General features: G+C 51.2%; 1 protein-coding gene across 1 annotated transcript; it reads left to right on the top strand.

Moving 5' to 3' along the window:
* The first annotated feature begins 4,273 nt into the window (after positions 1-4,273).
* Positions 4,274-13,599, top strand: LOC118840898 (b(0,+)-type amino acid transporter 1-like). Its single transcript, XM_036748266.1, has 6 exons — positions 4,274-5,043; positions 9,105-9,238; positions 10,364-10,493; positions 10,767-10,891; positions 11,870-11,957; positions 13,118-13,599. Exons 1-6 carry the CDS (start codon positions 4,306-4,308, stop codon positions 13,349-13,351), a joined length of 1,449 nt encoding a protein of 482 aa, XP_036604161.1. The 5' UTR covers positions 4,274-4,305; the 3' UTR covers positions 13,352-13,599.
* The last annotated feature ends 822 nt before the right edge of the window (positions 13,600-14,421 follow it).

Below are 14,421 nucleotides of genomic sequence, written 5' to 3'. Positions count from 1 at the left end.
GCTGTGTTATTAAAGCTGTTGTTGCAAGTGGGGCGCCCGCAGGGGAGTCACCCAGACCAGTTTGGCAGGAATGAGGATGGTGCTGAAGCAAGGCATGAAAATAAAGGAGAAGCGGGTATGCAGACGGCCCTCCTCCCGCAGGGTGGGGATGGACAGGAGAGTCCCAGAAACACTGCGAGCTGGAGAGGCATGAAGCCTCCAGAGGGCGTCTTCCCACAGCGTTTAAGGAAAGCAGCCGGGAAGGCGGACTCCAAACCTACGGCAGCGCAAACCACAGTTGGCTGAGTTGGCGACTGTAGTGCAGTGGGCGTAGTCCAGGGCTGGGAGCCAAGAGACCCGGGTCCGAGCCCAGAATCTTCCAGCTCCTGTGGATAAGGTTATGTGTTAGCCTCAGCGTGAGATCCTTCGATGTCATCAATTATAGGGGCTCCAGGTGGAGCGGTGGATAGGAAGATGAGTCTTCAGACACTTCCTAGCTGTGTGACCTGGGCAAGTCGCTTGACCCTGTTTGCCTCAGTTTCCACATCTGTCAAATGAGCTGGAGTAGGAAATGGCAAACCACTCCAGTATCTTTGCTTTGAGCCTCATCAAACATTTCCCTCACAACAGCTTTGGGATGTGGGTAGTTTCTCCATCTTACTGGCCCAAGGTCACACAGTCAAAAAGCCAAGTCGGGGAGCATTGCCTGAGCACCTTCTGTGTTCCAAGCACTGTGCTAAGTGCTAGCGATTGGGATACAAAGAAAGGCAAAGTAATTCCTGCCCTCAAGGAGCTCCCCATCTAAAAGACTGTTTCCAATTGGAAATTGTCAGACCCAGGATTTCAGGTCTTCTGTTTCCAAAACAGCTGTTCTTTCCACTCCTCAACAAAATAGAAAGGTGCTCTCCATCTGCCACCCTTTGCCCCATTCCCACCCCCCAAAAGAGGAGATGCCACCTGAATCAAAGGAAGAATGTGCTAGAAACAGTGCTGTTTCAGGAAGTAGTGAGCTCCCTGTCACAGGAGGTCTTCAAGCAAAATCATTTAGAGACTTCTGTTGAGGCACTGGTCTGAATGAACAAACAGCCCCCAGGCACCTGCCAAGTCTGGATTCTATGAGTTAAATGTGAAAATAATGTGGCATTGAACTGTTCAAAGGTTGGAATAATAATTAAAAGAGATGAGGATGACAAGGGTTTCAGAATTTCTTGTTTATGATCTCTTTTTATTAGAGTTAATTTTAATTTCTCCCCTGGAAGCATCGAGGTGGCAGGGAGATGAGTTCAAATCCAGCCTCAGACACTTCCTAGCTGTGCCTCAAGTCTGCCTTGGTTTCCTCATCTGTCAAATCTATCTTCCAGGGCTGTGGTGAGAATCAAATGATATAATATTTGTAAAGCACTTACTTAGCACAGCGTCTGGCACACAGTAGGACTATAGAAGTGTTTATTCCCTTCCTTCTGTCTAGAAGTCTACAATGCCCTTTGCATACATTTTCTCATTTGAGCCTCACAGTGATTTCATAAAATTGAGTATCCTCATTTTATAGAAGGGGTAACTAATAAGGGTGTAAAGGTAAATGTTTAACAACCAGTCCTCCAAAGGCAAAAAATGTAAGCAGGACACACTCTAAATTTAATCTGCATTAACACTGCCTTAAGTCTAGACAATCTACCAAACAATCAATTCAGCCATGATTTGTCAAGTTGTTTGATTTCTGAGGTGCCAATGCTCACTCTGAAATCTCACCCCTGACACTGATCCCCTGAGAGGCTAACTGATTCCACACCTGGGAAATATCCAAGGTGGGATTTGAGGCAAGGTCCAGGCTTCATCTACTGGACCACATAAAGCTCTGGCAGCTCCCTACAGAAGCCCAGTCCCCAACTAGCAGCTTCCTTCCCATCCTTTGCTCTCTTCCTGCCCTCTCTCATCCCTGGGCATTTGCCCTTTCCAGCCCCATGCCAGGAAGCCAACCCGAGGTGTCACCTTTCTCTGACCCCTTGAGGACACTCATCTTCTCCTCCCTCATTTCAGCGCTGCTTGCATCCCAACCCTCCTCTCACCAATCTGCTATCTCCTTGGGAGGTAGTTGGTGTCTCCCCTTGGGGACAGACTGAGGGATGAGCTAGCTACTCTAGGAATGTCTAGGCAGAAGACCCAAGGCCTGAGGGGCATGGGAAACCGCAGGGGGGAAGCTGCAGCCAGCAGAAGAGGGATAGGAGTGCTCTGTTTGGCCCCAAGGAATAGAATTATGAATAGGCAAATTAAAGAAAAGTTTTCTAACCTTCTCTCCCAAAGGAAATGGACTGCCTGGTTCAGAAAGCTGCGCTGGAAGGATCATTGAGTCAAACCCCTACATATTACAGAGGACAATGAAACCCAAGGCATTCAAGGGACTCAGCAGTCGGGGTGGGGGGAAGGGGGATTTGAACCCAGGTCCTCTGACTCAAGGCTTTTCCCACTACACATGGAGTCCGACTCTCAGAACTCTTCAGAGTATGATTCCCTACTTGCCCAGGTGAAGAAGAGAGGAACCTTGTTCAGGTGTGGGTGGCCATGGACCCCTCCACGCCCTGTCACATTCTGGGACCCTGACTGTGTGAGCCAATCCATAAGGCAGCCAGGCCCCAGATGGGACTCTGCAGTGACAGCCATTCTTTTCTTTGGTTACAGCTCTACGGGGCTTCTGGCATCTCCGAAAAGGGTCTGCCTACAACCTGGAGCCAGCTTCTCCCCCATCTCCAACAACTCTCTTTCCTCATTACAAATTCCTTCCCTGCCATTTTCTCCTTTGTCCCCAAACTGCTCCAAGGGGTCTGTTATGAAACAGTGGCCAGTTATGAAACAGTATATGATGAATAGGACATGATGCCATGTCCTCTCCAGACAGGAATACTTTCTTTAGAGATCTGAGGGCACAAGATAGGGAGCTTGGTGGCTTTGTCCCTGTCCTGAGCCTCCAGGCTCAGGGACCTTGTCAGGGTCAGGTGTGCCTGGACCTCCCAAGCCTCATCATAATTACCCCTTGGCTAATACCTCAGATTGTGCCCCTTCTCCTTCCCAACCCATTCTAAATTTGCCCTGGTGCTAGATTTCCCGGTTCTCGCTCAGCACACAGAGGATTAGGATTAGATGGTACTAGTCCAAGAGGCCTTAACCTGGGGTTCGTGGGCAGATTTCAAGGGGTCCATGAATTTTGATGAGAAAAAAAATTACATCTTTATTTTCACTAAAGTCCAACTGAAAGTTAATTGTTTCCTTCTGTCATGACTGTAAGCAACAAAGGAAGGTTTTGAGAAGGGACTTGTAGGCTTCACCAGAGGGGGATCCAGAACACAAAAAGGTTGAGAATCCCTGATCTGAGCCAATCCCCCTGTTTAAAAAAAAGGAAATGGAGGCAGAGGGTGGCATCTCTCTCTCCTCTGACACTGCCCTGTGCAGGCTGCCACCATCTCACACCTGGACTGTGGCGATAGCTTCTGGGGGGGTCTGCCTGTTTTGGGTCTCTCCCTTACTCCAGCTACCAAAATGATTTTCCTACAGCACAGATCTGACCTGTCACTCCCCTTCTCAACAAACCCCTCATTCTCTATGGCCTCCAGGGGCAAATACAGACCCCTGTTTGGTATTCAAAGGCCTTCCTAACCACCCCTCCCCTTCCTCCTTTTCCAGTCTTCTCACACCTCACTCCCTGACATGAGGTCTTCAATCCAGTGACCCTGGCCTCCCAGCTGTCCCATGAACAAGCCCTTCCATCTCTGGACTCTGCTGTCCCCCAGGCCTGGATCATGCTCCCTCCACCGCTCTGACTCCTGATCTGTCTGGCTTCCTCTATGTCCCCACTAAAATCTCACCTTCTGCAGGAAGCCTGCCCAACCCATCTTCATTCCAGTGCCTTCCCTGTATTAATTATTCCCTATTTTTACTGGATATAGCTTGACTGAATTTATTTGTTTGCATGCTGTCTCCCCCATTAGACTGTAAGCTTCAGGGACTGTCTTTTTGCCTCTCTTTGTATTCCCAGGGCTTAGCATAGTGCCTGGCATATGTCCGTGCTTAATAAACATCTGGTGATTGATAAAGAGCAGAGGCCAGACTTACACTCAGTTCCCTGATTCTAAATGTCTAGCCTTTCACACTAGACTACCCTGTCCCAAGTGAAGTCAAGCTGCTCTCCTTCCAGAGGCCAGTCTCTTCATTTGCTGCTTCAGGCCCTTTGTCCTGTTGGCCAAACTCCAGGTGTAATCATTAACTCAGCTCAGACTCAGGCTCAGTCTCTGCCCCTCGATGCCCACAACACCTGTTGGTGACAGCTTGGAGACAATGAAGGAAGAGGAGGAAAGGCCGCCATTTCCCAGGGATGCAGAGCCCGCCAAGCTGAGGCTTCGGAGGGAGCTGGGGCTGGCCAGCGCTGTGTCGCTGATCGCAGGCTGCATGATTGGCGCAGGGATCTTTATGAATCCTCAACATGTCCTCTACCAGATGGGGAGCCCCGGGGGGAGCCTGCTCATCTGGGCTGCCTGCGGCATCCTGGCCACCCTGGGAGCACTGTGCTATGCGGAGCTGGGCACACTCATCACCGAGTCTGGCGGGGACTACATCTACATCCTCAGGACCTTCGGGTCCCTCCCTGCCTTCCTGGTGATTTACGTATCCATCTTGTTGGTCAGACCCGCTGCCATTGCTGCTATGTCATTGACCTTCGCAGAATACGTCGCGGCTCCCTTCTACCCTGGCTGCACCTCGCTGCCCGAGGTGCTGGTCAAATGTGTGGCATCTGCCTGCATCATGATCCTCACCTTGGTCAACTGCCGGAGCGTGAGGCTGGCCACTGGGATCACGAATTTGTGCACCTTAGCCAAGGTCTTGGCGCTGCTGGTCATCATTGGCGGAGGGCTCTGGGTCCTGGTCCAGGGTCACATGGGGGAGACCCTCCAGAACGCCTTTGCAGGTACCACCCAGCAGCTGGGAAGCATCAGCATCGCCTTCTACCAGGGCCTCTGGTCTTTCAATGGGTGGAACAATTTGAATTTGGTGACCGAAGAGCTCAGGAACGCAGACGTGAGTGCCCTCCCTCCCTCCCTATCAATCACACGTTGGGAGGCTCTGTTTTAATCACCTGGTGGCCTTATTTCACATTGTTTCAGGGCCCTAAGAGGCCCTCCCAAAAGCTGTTTGCTTAATTTGATGGCGCTATGGGAAGCCTGCCGTGCAGCGAGAGGGATAGCCAGGAGCCAATTCAGTCACCATCTGAGCACCTACTTGGAGCTAAGGGCACAGAGCTAAAAAAAGAAAAAAAAAACCCATACTAACAGGAAGCAGTTGGGTAGCACTTTAAAGTTTGCAAAGCATTTTATGTCATCTTAGTTTAGAGGCTCAGAAAATTTAACTGGCTTTGACCAGGGGCCTACAGCTTGCAGGGCTCCCAGAAGCCTTGCCCACCATTCTGTTCCCCCACATCTTACCTTCAGCAAAATAGCGGGCTCTCTGACTCCAGGGAGCCCACGGTCTCCTCTGGTGGGATTGCACAGATAAAGAGGCTATGGGGTGGGGGTGGGGGGCATGGGAGCTGCATCCAAGAGCTCCAGGACAGCTGGAGGAGGGACTCCTCCTTCACAGCTAGGGGATCAGGAAAAGTTTCCCCAGAGTCAGTCAGTCAGTCAACAAGCACTGAAGACTGCTGGGTACAATGCTAAATGCCCAGGGCTGTGGATGCTCTGGGAGCTTTCATCCTAAAAAGAGGGGCAAAACTTTGGATAAAGCCCAGAAGACTGCTGCAGGATGGATTGTATCGCCCACAGGAGGACCATCTGTGCCAGTGGGCACTAGTGGGAGAGGAGGAAACCGGCCAACCAATGGTGGCTCGGTCTGGAGCATTCTGGAGAAGGGGAGCAGAGGCAGACAGGTTGGGAAGGTGTGGAGGGCTCTGGAGGGCAGGCTGAGGAACTGGCCATTTGGCCCTAAAGCAAGGCCCTTTCCAACCTGAAATGCCAACTCATTTTAAAAAGCCAGCCAAGCAGTGGGCCAGGAGAACCCAGGAGGGGCAAAGTGGAGAGGGCTGGGAGGGAAGTTTCTGCCCTGTGGGGCTCCCCACCCCATTCCCCAACACTGCCTCTGCAAGTGAAGCCTTAGGAGTGCTGAGTGGACAGCAGGAGGGGCAATGAGGGAGGGGCAATGAGGGAGGGTCCTCTGCCTCCTGCTAGCTCCCCTAGGGTCCCCTGGAGCGGGACTGGAGGCTGGTTGGGAGGGGTCCAGCCCTGCAGCCGTCCCCTGCCCCACTGGGGGATGTGACTGCCAGGGCAGCAGCTTGATGGGTAGAGGCTAGGGATGAGCCTGGGGAGCCTGCTGGGGAGACAAAGTGCCATAGGGGCCCTGGGGATTCTGAGGCTCACTAACATGGGCCCTGGGACCAACCTCTTCCTCTCCTCAGGCCTCAGTTTTCCCCTCAATGAATTAGAACACGAATACTTTCAGAACCCATCTCATAGGGGTGTGGTGAGGACCATGCACGAGGAGGCTTGGAAACCCTTAGAGTGCTAGGTGGGAGGAGGGGCAGGGTGGGGGTGGGCTGGGGTGGGGAGGGGGTACTGCTGTTGCTGTTTTTGCTATGACCTTATTCCAGGGGCCCTGCGAAATGAGGGTGACCTGAGAGTCCTGGCAGGGGTAGTTTCCCCAGGGATAGACACCTCACATGGAAAGCAGACCTTCATCCCTTGACTCAGGAGGCTTTAATGAAGAGTGAACTTCGTTGGGGGGAAAGAGAGGGGAGACAGTCCTCCAAGGCCATCCCTGCCCTCCCCTCCCCCAGGGCTCCTGGGGAGGAGCTGCTGCCAAACCTCTGCTCTGGGCTTCGGGCTGTCCTGGGGACTCCCCTAAGTGCCTCCTGGGCTGAGAGAGCATTAACCATTCATCCAGAGAGTGCTGGGAAGGCCAGCTGACCTCTCCTCACATCTTCTTCTAGGAATCCAGTGCTCAGGTCAGGTATGAAGGGAGAACCAGCCCTCGGATCCCACAAGTGCAGCGGTGCATTAGCTCCTATTTATTTGCTTACCCATCACAGGCGCTGAGCGTTTAAGAATTGTTTTTTTTTTTAACTGATTTATCTTAGTATTTTCTGTAACCATACCTTTACCAGACTGTGTGCTGGTAAATGTTTAACTACTGGCTCTCCAAAGGGAGCAAAATGTATCCCCGACAGATTTGAAAGTTTCATCTGCATTATTCCCATTTCCCCCATCACTTCCTTAAGACTAGAGAAGAACACACAATAAAGCAAGCTCTGATTGGTTGTGTTTGCTCATTCCAAGGTGTAAATGTTTATCCTGAAATTTTAACAATCAACTTTCTCAAGCAGGTACCAGCTGACTCCAGGACACACCTTGCCCTTATACTTCCAGTCTTGTCCAACATCCCTTCTTCTTCTCCTCCTCTTCTCTTTCTCCCTTCTCTTTCCCTTCTTCTCTCCTGCTCCTCCTCTTCCCTTTACCTAACACTGTTCTGAATCCAGGGCTGTCTGTCTTCAGATGGGCTCACATCCCCCTCCCTGCATCCCCCCCTCCCCACAGCCCCATTCTCTGTCCTGGGCAGAGCTGAGAACTATTGGCCCAGAGGGTCTCTGAGGCAGGTTAGAAAGTCCCCAAGGGTCCACTGTGCTAAAAGTCTAAGGCTCAATTCAACTCTACCAGCATTGATCAAATACCTCTCACTGTGAGCTGGAGTGTGCTGCTATGGGAGATAAAGGGCTGGCCTAACAACCTTACTTTTTAGAGCACAACGGAGGTCCTGATGCTCTTTCCACATTCCCATCACTGTGAGCAGCTGTTTTACAGAATCTGACAACTGGAGGTGACCCTGACTTCTGATCCTATGCCCCTATGAAAGAAGGAAGGAAGGAAGGAAAGAAAGAAGGGAGGGAAGGAGGGAAGGAAGAAGGAAGAAAGGAAGGAAGAAAAGAAGGGAGGGAGGAAAGAAGGAGGAAGGGAAGGAAGGAGAGAAGGAAAGAAGGAAGGAAAGGAGGGAGGGAGGAATCCCTACTCTGACTTTCTTGGCAGGAGGTTGATGAGCCTGGGCTCAGCACTGCTGAGGAAGGGAGAGGGACCCACCAGCACCCCCAGGCTGCCCATCCCAATTTGGGGTGACTCTCGTGGTCAGGGGTCTCTTTTTGACCTACAGCCTCAAACAGCCTCTTTGCATCTTCCCCCCAAAGGCTCCCAGTCCTGCCCACCCCAGGCCAAGCAGAGCCAGGCTAATCTACAGCAGAGAGCCTGCAGGCACCTGAGGACATCTGTGTCCACCCACTGTCTGCCCTCCACTCCATCTATTCCCAGGGTGACTATCCTCCATTTCTCCACCAGCTGCCCAGCTAGACTCTGGGCCCCTCCTCAGCCTGGCTGCCCTCTGCTGGACAATCTCCAGTTGTCAATGTCCTTTCTACACAATAGTGCCCAGAACTGATGGCCACTCTTCAGATAAGGGGCAAGAAGAGCCCAAGCCAGTGAGACTCTCCCTGGCTCCTTCCTAGAAGCTGCCACTCTCTCTTGCCACAGTTTCCTAGGGCCCAGGGGAGGCCAAAGGTTTGCAGGCCTAAAGGTATTATAGAAGTGTTAAGTTCTTCTCCTCCTTCTCCTCCTCCCTGCCCCCTTCTTTCCTTTTCCTCTTCCTCTTCTTTCATTCTTCCTTCTTTCCTTTCTTTCTTTCCTTTATCATCATCAATCTCTTCTTCTTCTTCTTCTTCTTCTTCTTCTTCTTCTTCTTCTTCTTCTTCTTCCTCCTCCTCCTCCTCCTCCTCCTCCTCCTCCTCCTCCTCCTCCTCCTCCTCTTTCCCCCACCCCATCCCATGAAGGCCCCCAAGCTTACCCTCACTCAGACCTTTCTGGACCGGTCTCCTGCTCATATCACTAGTTCCCTGTTCTTGGCTGTGTACACACCTGGATCCTAAGCCCCCCAAGGCAGCAGGAGCTGTGGCTGTATCATCCCTGTCTGCCTTTAGCACTGGGACTAGGGGCTTTACCCCTGGTAGGAACAGAAGAAGAAAATGCTTGAATACTGAAAATCCACCCTGGGGGTGGGGGTAAGGGCTGGGAGGAGGGCACCTGAGTCCCTTTTCATGTTTCCCTCTACAGAAGACCCTGGTGCGGGCCTTAGTGATCTCCATCCCCCTGGTCACTGGCCTCTACATACTGGTAAACCTGAGCTACATGGTGGTCATGAGTCCCAGCGATATCCGGGACTCCAGCGCTCTGGCCGTCACCTGGGGGTGAGCAGCAACCACAGGGTGTCCCTTGGGGGAAACCCCCCGGGCTGTGTAGAAAGAATGATGCAGATCCCTATAGTTTGAGTACTGACAAAGCCCAAGCACCATTACTCCCACTTTTCAGAGGTAGAAACTGAGCCCAGAGAAGGAAAAGCCTCTTTTCCTGATATCCTTCCCACTGAAAAAATGAAAGGCAGATGCCTTCGCTGTCTCAACATGGCCCCCATCGCTCTTTCAGGACCTTCTCCCTGTATAGGATCCCAAGTATAGACTGGGAAAGGGTCATGTTCAGCCATCCCAGAGAAGGAAAGTGACCAGCCCCAACTTACCCAGCTGGCAAGTGGCCAAGGCAGGATTAGAACCCAGGTCCTGTGATCCTGGAGCAGACCATCCTGTCCTGTTCTCTAATGCCCATTTGTGGCCAGTCCTTTGCCCTGCTAGTTCCCCTTACCATCCATGCACCTGTCCTGTGGCTCCTGTAAGTCAGCCTGCAGGGAGAGGGTCAGGGAAGATTCCAGGTGGAAGTGCAAATGGCAACCAGTTCTGGCCTTGGACACTTCTTTGCCTCAGTTTCCCCCTCCTCATATGGAGATGGTAATCCTGGTACTTCTTCCTTCACAGACTTGTAAGGAAAGTCTTCAGGAAAACAGTCCCTAGCCCCTGGCTCCCCAGTCACCTGCAACCCTTGCCTTCAAGTATTTCACTGGTCCCTACAATGGAGCAGCTAGGGGGCACCACAGCGCACCGGGTGCTAGCCCTGAAGTCAGGAAGACTCCACTTCCTGAGTTCAAATCCAACCTCAGATACTTCCTAGCTGTGTGACCCTGGGCAAGTCACTTCACCTTGTGTGCCTCGCACAGCTGGAAAAGGAAAAGGTGAACCGCTCCAATACCTCTGCCAAGAAAACCCCAGATGAGGTCACAAAGAGTCAGACGCAACTGAAATGACTGAACGACAATGCCTGCCATAGGCCCAGCTCTGCCCCAGCCGCTTAAAAGGATCTGAAGTTCCAGAATAGGCTCCTGCCCTGGCGGGTTATGGTTTGCTTGGCTAGAGAGCAAATCAGAGAAAGAAGGAACAGATCCAGGTCAGAACATGGTTTTTTTCTTGTCCTTTCCATTTTTTCAGGAATCAAATCCTGGGAGACTGGGCCTGGCTGGTGCCGGTGTCAGTGGCTCTCTCCACATTTGGGTCAGTAAACGGAGCGTTTTTCAGCGGGAGCCGCGTGTGCTATGTTGCCGCCAGGGAGGGGCACATGGTAAGGAAGGGCCCCACCATTTGACTGGGGGGGGGGGCTTCTTCCCGGGCCTGCAGCGAGCTCCCTTCTTCAGGCTACAGATGGGGCTGGGGGGTAAAGGCACTCACTGCCCATGCTGGCCCCGATCCCTATCCTCGGAGTCAGGACTGCTCCGGGAGTTTTTGTGTTGGCCCAGAGGAAGCCTGGATACTCTTTCCATCCCTTGTGGCTATCCTCCCAGAAGGTCCCTGCCAATGCCTCTAACCACCTTCTTCCTTGTGCTGTGACTACCAGCCAGGTATCCTGTCCATGGCCCATATCCAACATCTCACCCCTTCTCCAGCTCTGACATTCACGTCCGTAGTGGCCCTGATCATGATCATCCCTGGAAACTTCAGCAGCATTGTCAACTTTTGCAGGCAAGGGCGGAGGTCCTGTTACTGCTGGGACAGTGGGGGTGGGAGCGTGGGTAGGGAGGAGGAAAGGGTGAGAAGGCAAAGCTCTAGTAGCTCTAGAGACTCCTCTCCTCTGACAGAGCAGGACAGAAGGGAGAGGACGGATCCAAAGTCATAGAATGCTTGAGACTGGGCCGCAGGTTTCTGACACCCAGTGCACTGCCCCTTCCCCCTGCTGCTGTGCTGTGGGTCAAAGAGGAGAGAAAACCAAACACAGACTTCTCAGTCTGGGATGACCAAAACATCTTTCTTAGGATGAGTCAAGTTAGCAAATATAAGGCTAAATGTTTTATACTTGGGTTCCAAAGATCAACCTTTTCAGCACAAGATGTCAGGCAGCCTGTGCCTCAGCAGTTCCTCTAAAAAAGATCTTTGGGCTTTAGTGGATTGTGAGCTCAAGATGAGTCACCAGTGCTGGTCAAAAGGTGGAATCCAGTGCTGAGCTCTCTGTCCTGAGGAGTAGTTTCCAGGCACAAGGAGGGGGAAACTCCCAGTTACTTCAGTGTGTGGACTTTGCTGGGGCTGGCTGGCTGCTGGTGCTGCCTCTGCTGACCATCCCCACAGGGGCAGAGGCAGCAGCTGCTAACATTTCCTCGGAGCTTTACTATTACCAAAGGCCTTCACACATTGATCCTCCCAGCAACCCTGAAGAAGAACCTAGTATTATCCCTGTTTTACAGAGAAGGGACTGGGGGGAAGAGTCTCACCTAGGGTCACAGGGCTCCACAGAAGTCAAGCCCAGGTGTCCCTGACTCCATAGCCTTACAGATAGCTGCCTCCTTCCCCTTCTCTGCCAGGTACTCTAGTGGGGTTGGCTGCAGGGGAAATGGCCTTGGAACTAGCCAGCAGGCTGCCCCTAGCGCACTGTCAGGCCCAGCTGCCTCCCTCCCTGACTGTGGGCTTTATTCAAGACAGGGAATAAACCAGCATGTTCTCTCTTAGCTTTATATTATGGATGATTCACGGAACTACCATCAGCTGCCTTCTTTATCTGAAAGTTAAGAAGAAGGACCTGCCAAGATCATACAAGGTAAATTGAGTCAGCACTTACCATGTGGCTGCCACTGGGGACACAAATACAAGCAAAAAGACACCTGGATCCTGCTCCGAAGGAGCTTACATTCTAATGGGGCAAAAGAAGGAAGGTACTGGGGTGGAGACCTTGTGGGGAGGTCCAGGGAGTGAGAAGCAGAGCCAGGAGAGGAATGGAGAATGGTTGGCCCTCCCTAAAGTGGAGGCACCAGAAGAATTTACTGGTAAGAGAAGGGGGATAGGGTTGGGGACGCTTTTGTTTACATCATCCTCTTGTTCTACCCCATTTGGGTGACAGCTGTCAACTTGGGGTTATCTCCTGATGCCTTCTGTCTTAGGGGTGCCAGGTCTTAGAGTTCACCAGGAATGAACAGGGTGTGAGGCCAGGAAGGGACTAAGTAGGCAAAGGGAAGAGCTCAGGTGAGAGGGCCTCCAATTCTGCTGAGATTTCATGAGCCTAGAAGCCAGAGCTCGTCTAGCTCTTCCTTGGTGTGGGCTATTGGGATCTGCAATCATAGTTGTCCATAGACTGTAGAGTTGGACTAGGTCTTAGAGACCTGTGATCAGCCTGGCATGATAGGAAGTAGGCTGACCTTGGAGTCAGGAGAAACTCGAGGTCAGCAAGTCGATCCAACAGTCAATCAAACATTTATTAAGCACCTGCTATGGGCCAGGAGCTGAGCTCTGGGTTAATTCTAGGTATGATCAAGGCAGTCGGCTGTCATCCTTCTCCTCATCAGCCTGGGTCGGCTCAGTGAAGGACTTCCTTCTCTGATCTCTCCTTCCTCTCCTCCTACCTCTCCTGATCCCAGAGGGAGAGGAAACACCCAGGCTGCAGCATCTGCCACTCTAGAGATTACAATCCAGTCTTCATTTGTAAAGAAAAGAAGGTTCCAGACTCCATTTTACATTCTTTGTCTCTTGTGAGATCTATCAGGTTCTTAGCAAAGGTAAAATACAATCAATGAAAATTCCCCAAAGTAGAGTTAGAAGCCCTTTAAACCCATTGGATGGAGTGAAATCACATCAGGCAGGAAGTCTACTGCACTTCCTGTTTCCAGCTCCCCACATCTGTGAAATGGGGGCTGGGCTGCTGATGGCTGGAGCGCTTCCTCCTGTTCTGGAATGACCAGTGGTCGGTGTCCTCTTCCACTGAAGGTCCCCATCGTCATCCCGGTCATCATGCTGCTGGCCTCCATCTACCTGGTCCTAGCCCCCATCATTGACCAACCACAGATGGAATTCCTCTACGTCTTCCTGTTCACGCTCAGTGGTCTCGTGTTGTATTTCCCCATCATTTACTTTGGATACCAGCCCCAGTTCTTGCAGGAGGCGACAGTACAGCTTCAGCTCTTCCTAGAAGTGGCTCCAACCACGAAGAATGTGGACTGATGGCCACTGGGCCACTCTTCATATCTTGTCACGTCTCTTGGCTTAATAGTTTTATTTTTTATTGTAAGCTTAGTGAATGTGGATGGTTTTATATACAAAGGATAGAAAAGAAAGCTGTATGTGAAATTGTGAACTTTGGTTACATATGATTGTGCGTATGTGTGTACATGTTAAATGTTGTCAACAAAACTTCCCTGCTCATCCCTTTCTGAACTTCTGCTCTCTTCATTATATATTTTTAAAAGTTACATTGATAGTTTTTCAATATTTTCTTCTTTTTCTGCATCATGGTGACTTCCTGCCAAATGCCCCTTCACTCTCTCACTCTGCCATAGCATCATCAGGCAGCACATAGGCTCTGGGACCCCTCTCCTAACGCCTGCTGGTCAGGTCCTTAGAGCGAAGCTAGCTAAATCTCTCCTCAGGAGGAGGGGGCGGGGCAGGAATATCTGGTACTACCTACTGAGCTCCCACAGAACTAGTGTGTTCCCCACAAACTGAGGGAAAAAAAAGTAAAATATCGCGGTTGAAATGTGACTACTCATTGAATACCAAAATGGTAGCTTCTTCTAAAATGGCATGAATCATGTCAACAAAGAAGCACAGTGCTCTCCAACTCCTGCCATGGCTCTAGATCTAACATCTTACCATCTTACAGTGATGGTGGATCAGCCTAGGAAGAAAGACCCAGACTGGCTAGAGAGACCTGGGAGTCATCTGTACAGATGCATTTATTAAGCACTTAATGTCTTTGGACTCTGTACTAAGCCCTGGGGATACAAAGACAGGAAAGGAAAAAAACAAACCAATCCCTGTCTTCAAACAGCTTATAATCTAACGGGGGAGACAACAATAAAACAAGCAATAGACAGGATAAATCAGAGATAATCAACAGAGAGAAGGCCCTAGAATGAAGAGGGATTGGGAAATGCTTCTTGTGCAACATGGGAGTTTGGCTGAGACTTAAAGGAGATCAGGGAAGCCAGGAGGCAGAGATCAGGAGAGAGAACATTTCAGGCAGGAGAGACAGCCAGAGAAAACAATTCAGGAAATGGAGTGTCATGTTCAGA

This window comes from Trichosurus vulpecula, chromosome 3, assembly GCF_011100635.1.
Source record: "Trichosurus vulpecula isolate mTriVul1 chromosome 3, mTriVul1.pri, whole genome shotgun sequence".
NCBI lineage: Eukaryota > Metazoa > Chordata > Mammalia > Diprotodontia > Phalangeridae > Trichosurus > Trichosurus vulpecula.
Note: the sequence above shows the minus strand (reverse complement) of the source record. Positions and strands in the feature narration are given on the sequence as shown.

Excerpts from the sequence above, each read along its gene's own strand:
- LOC118840898 (XM_036748266.1), top strand. The coding sequence starts at position 4,306 with ATGAAGGAAGAGGAGGAAAGGCCGCCATTTCCCAGGGATGCAGAGCCC. Across the intron at positions 5,044-9,104 it reads AAGAGCTCAGGAACGCAGAC|AAGACCCTGGTGCGGGCCTT; the intron begins GTGAGTGCCCTC and ends TTCCCTCTACAG. Across the intron at positions 9,239-10,363 it reads GCTCTGGCCGTCACCTGGGG|GAATCAAATCCTGGGAGACT; the intron begins GTGAGCAGCAAC and ends CCATTTTTTCAG.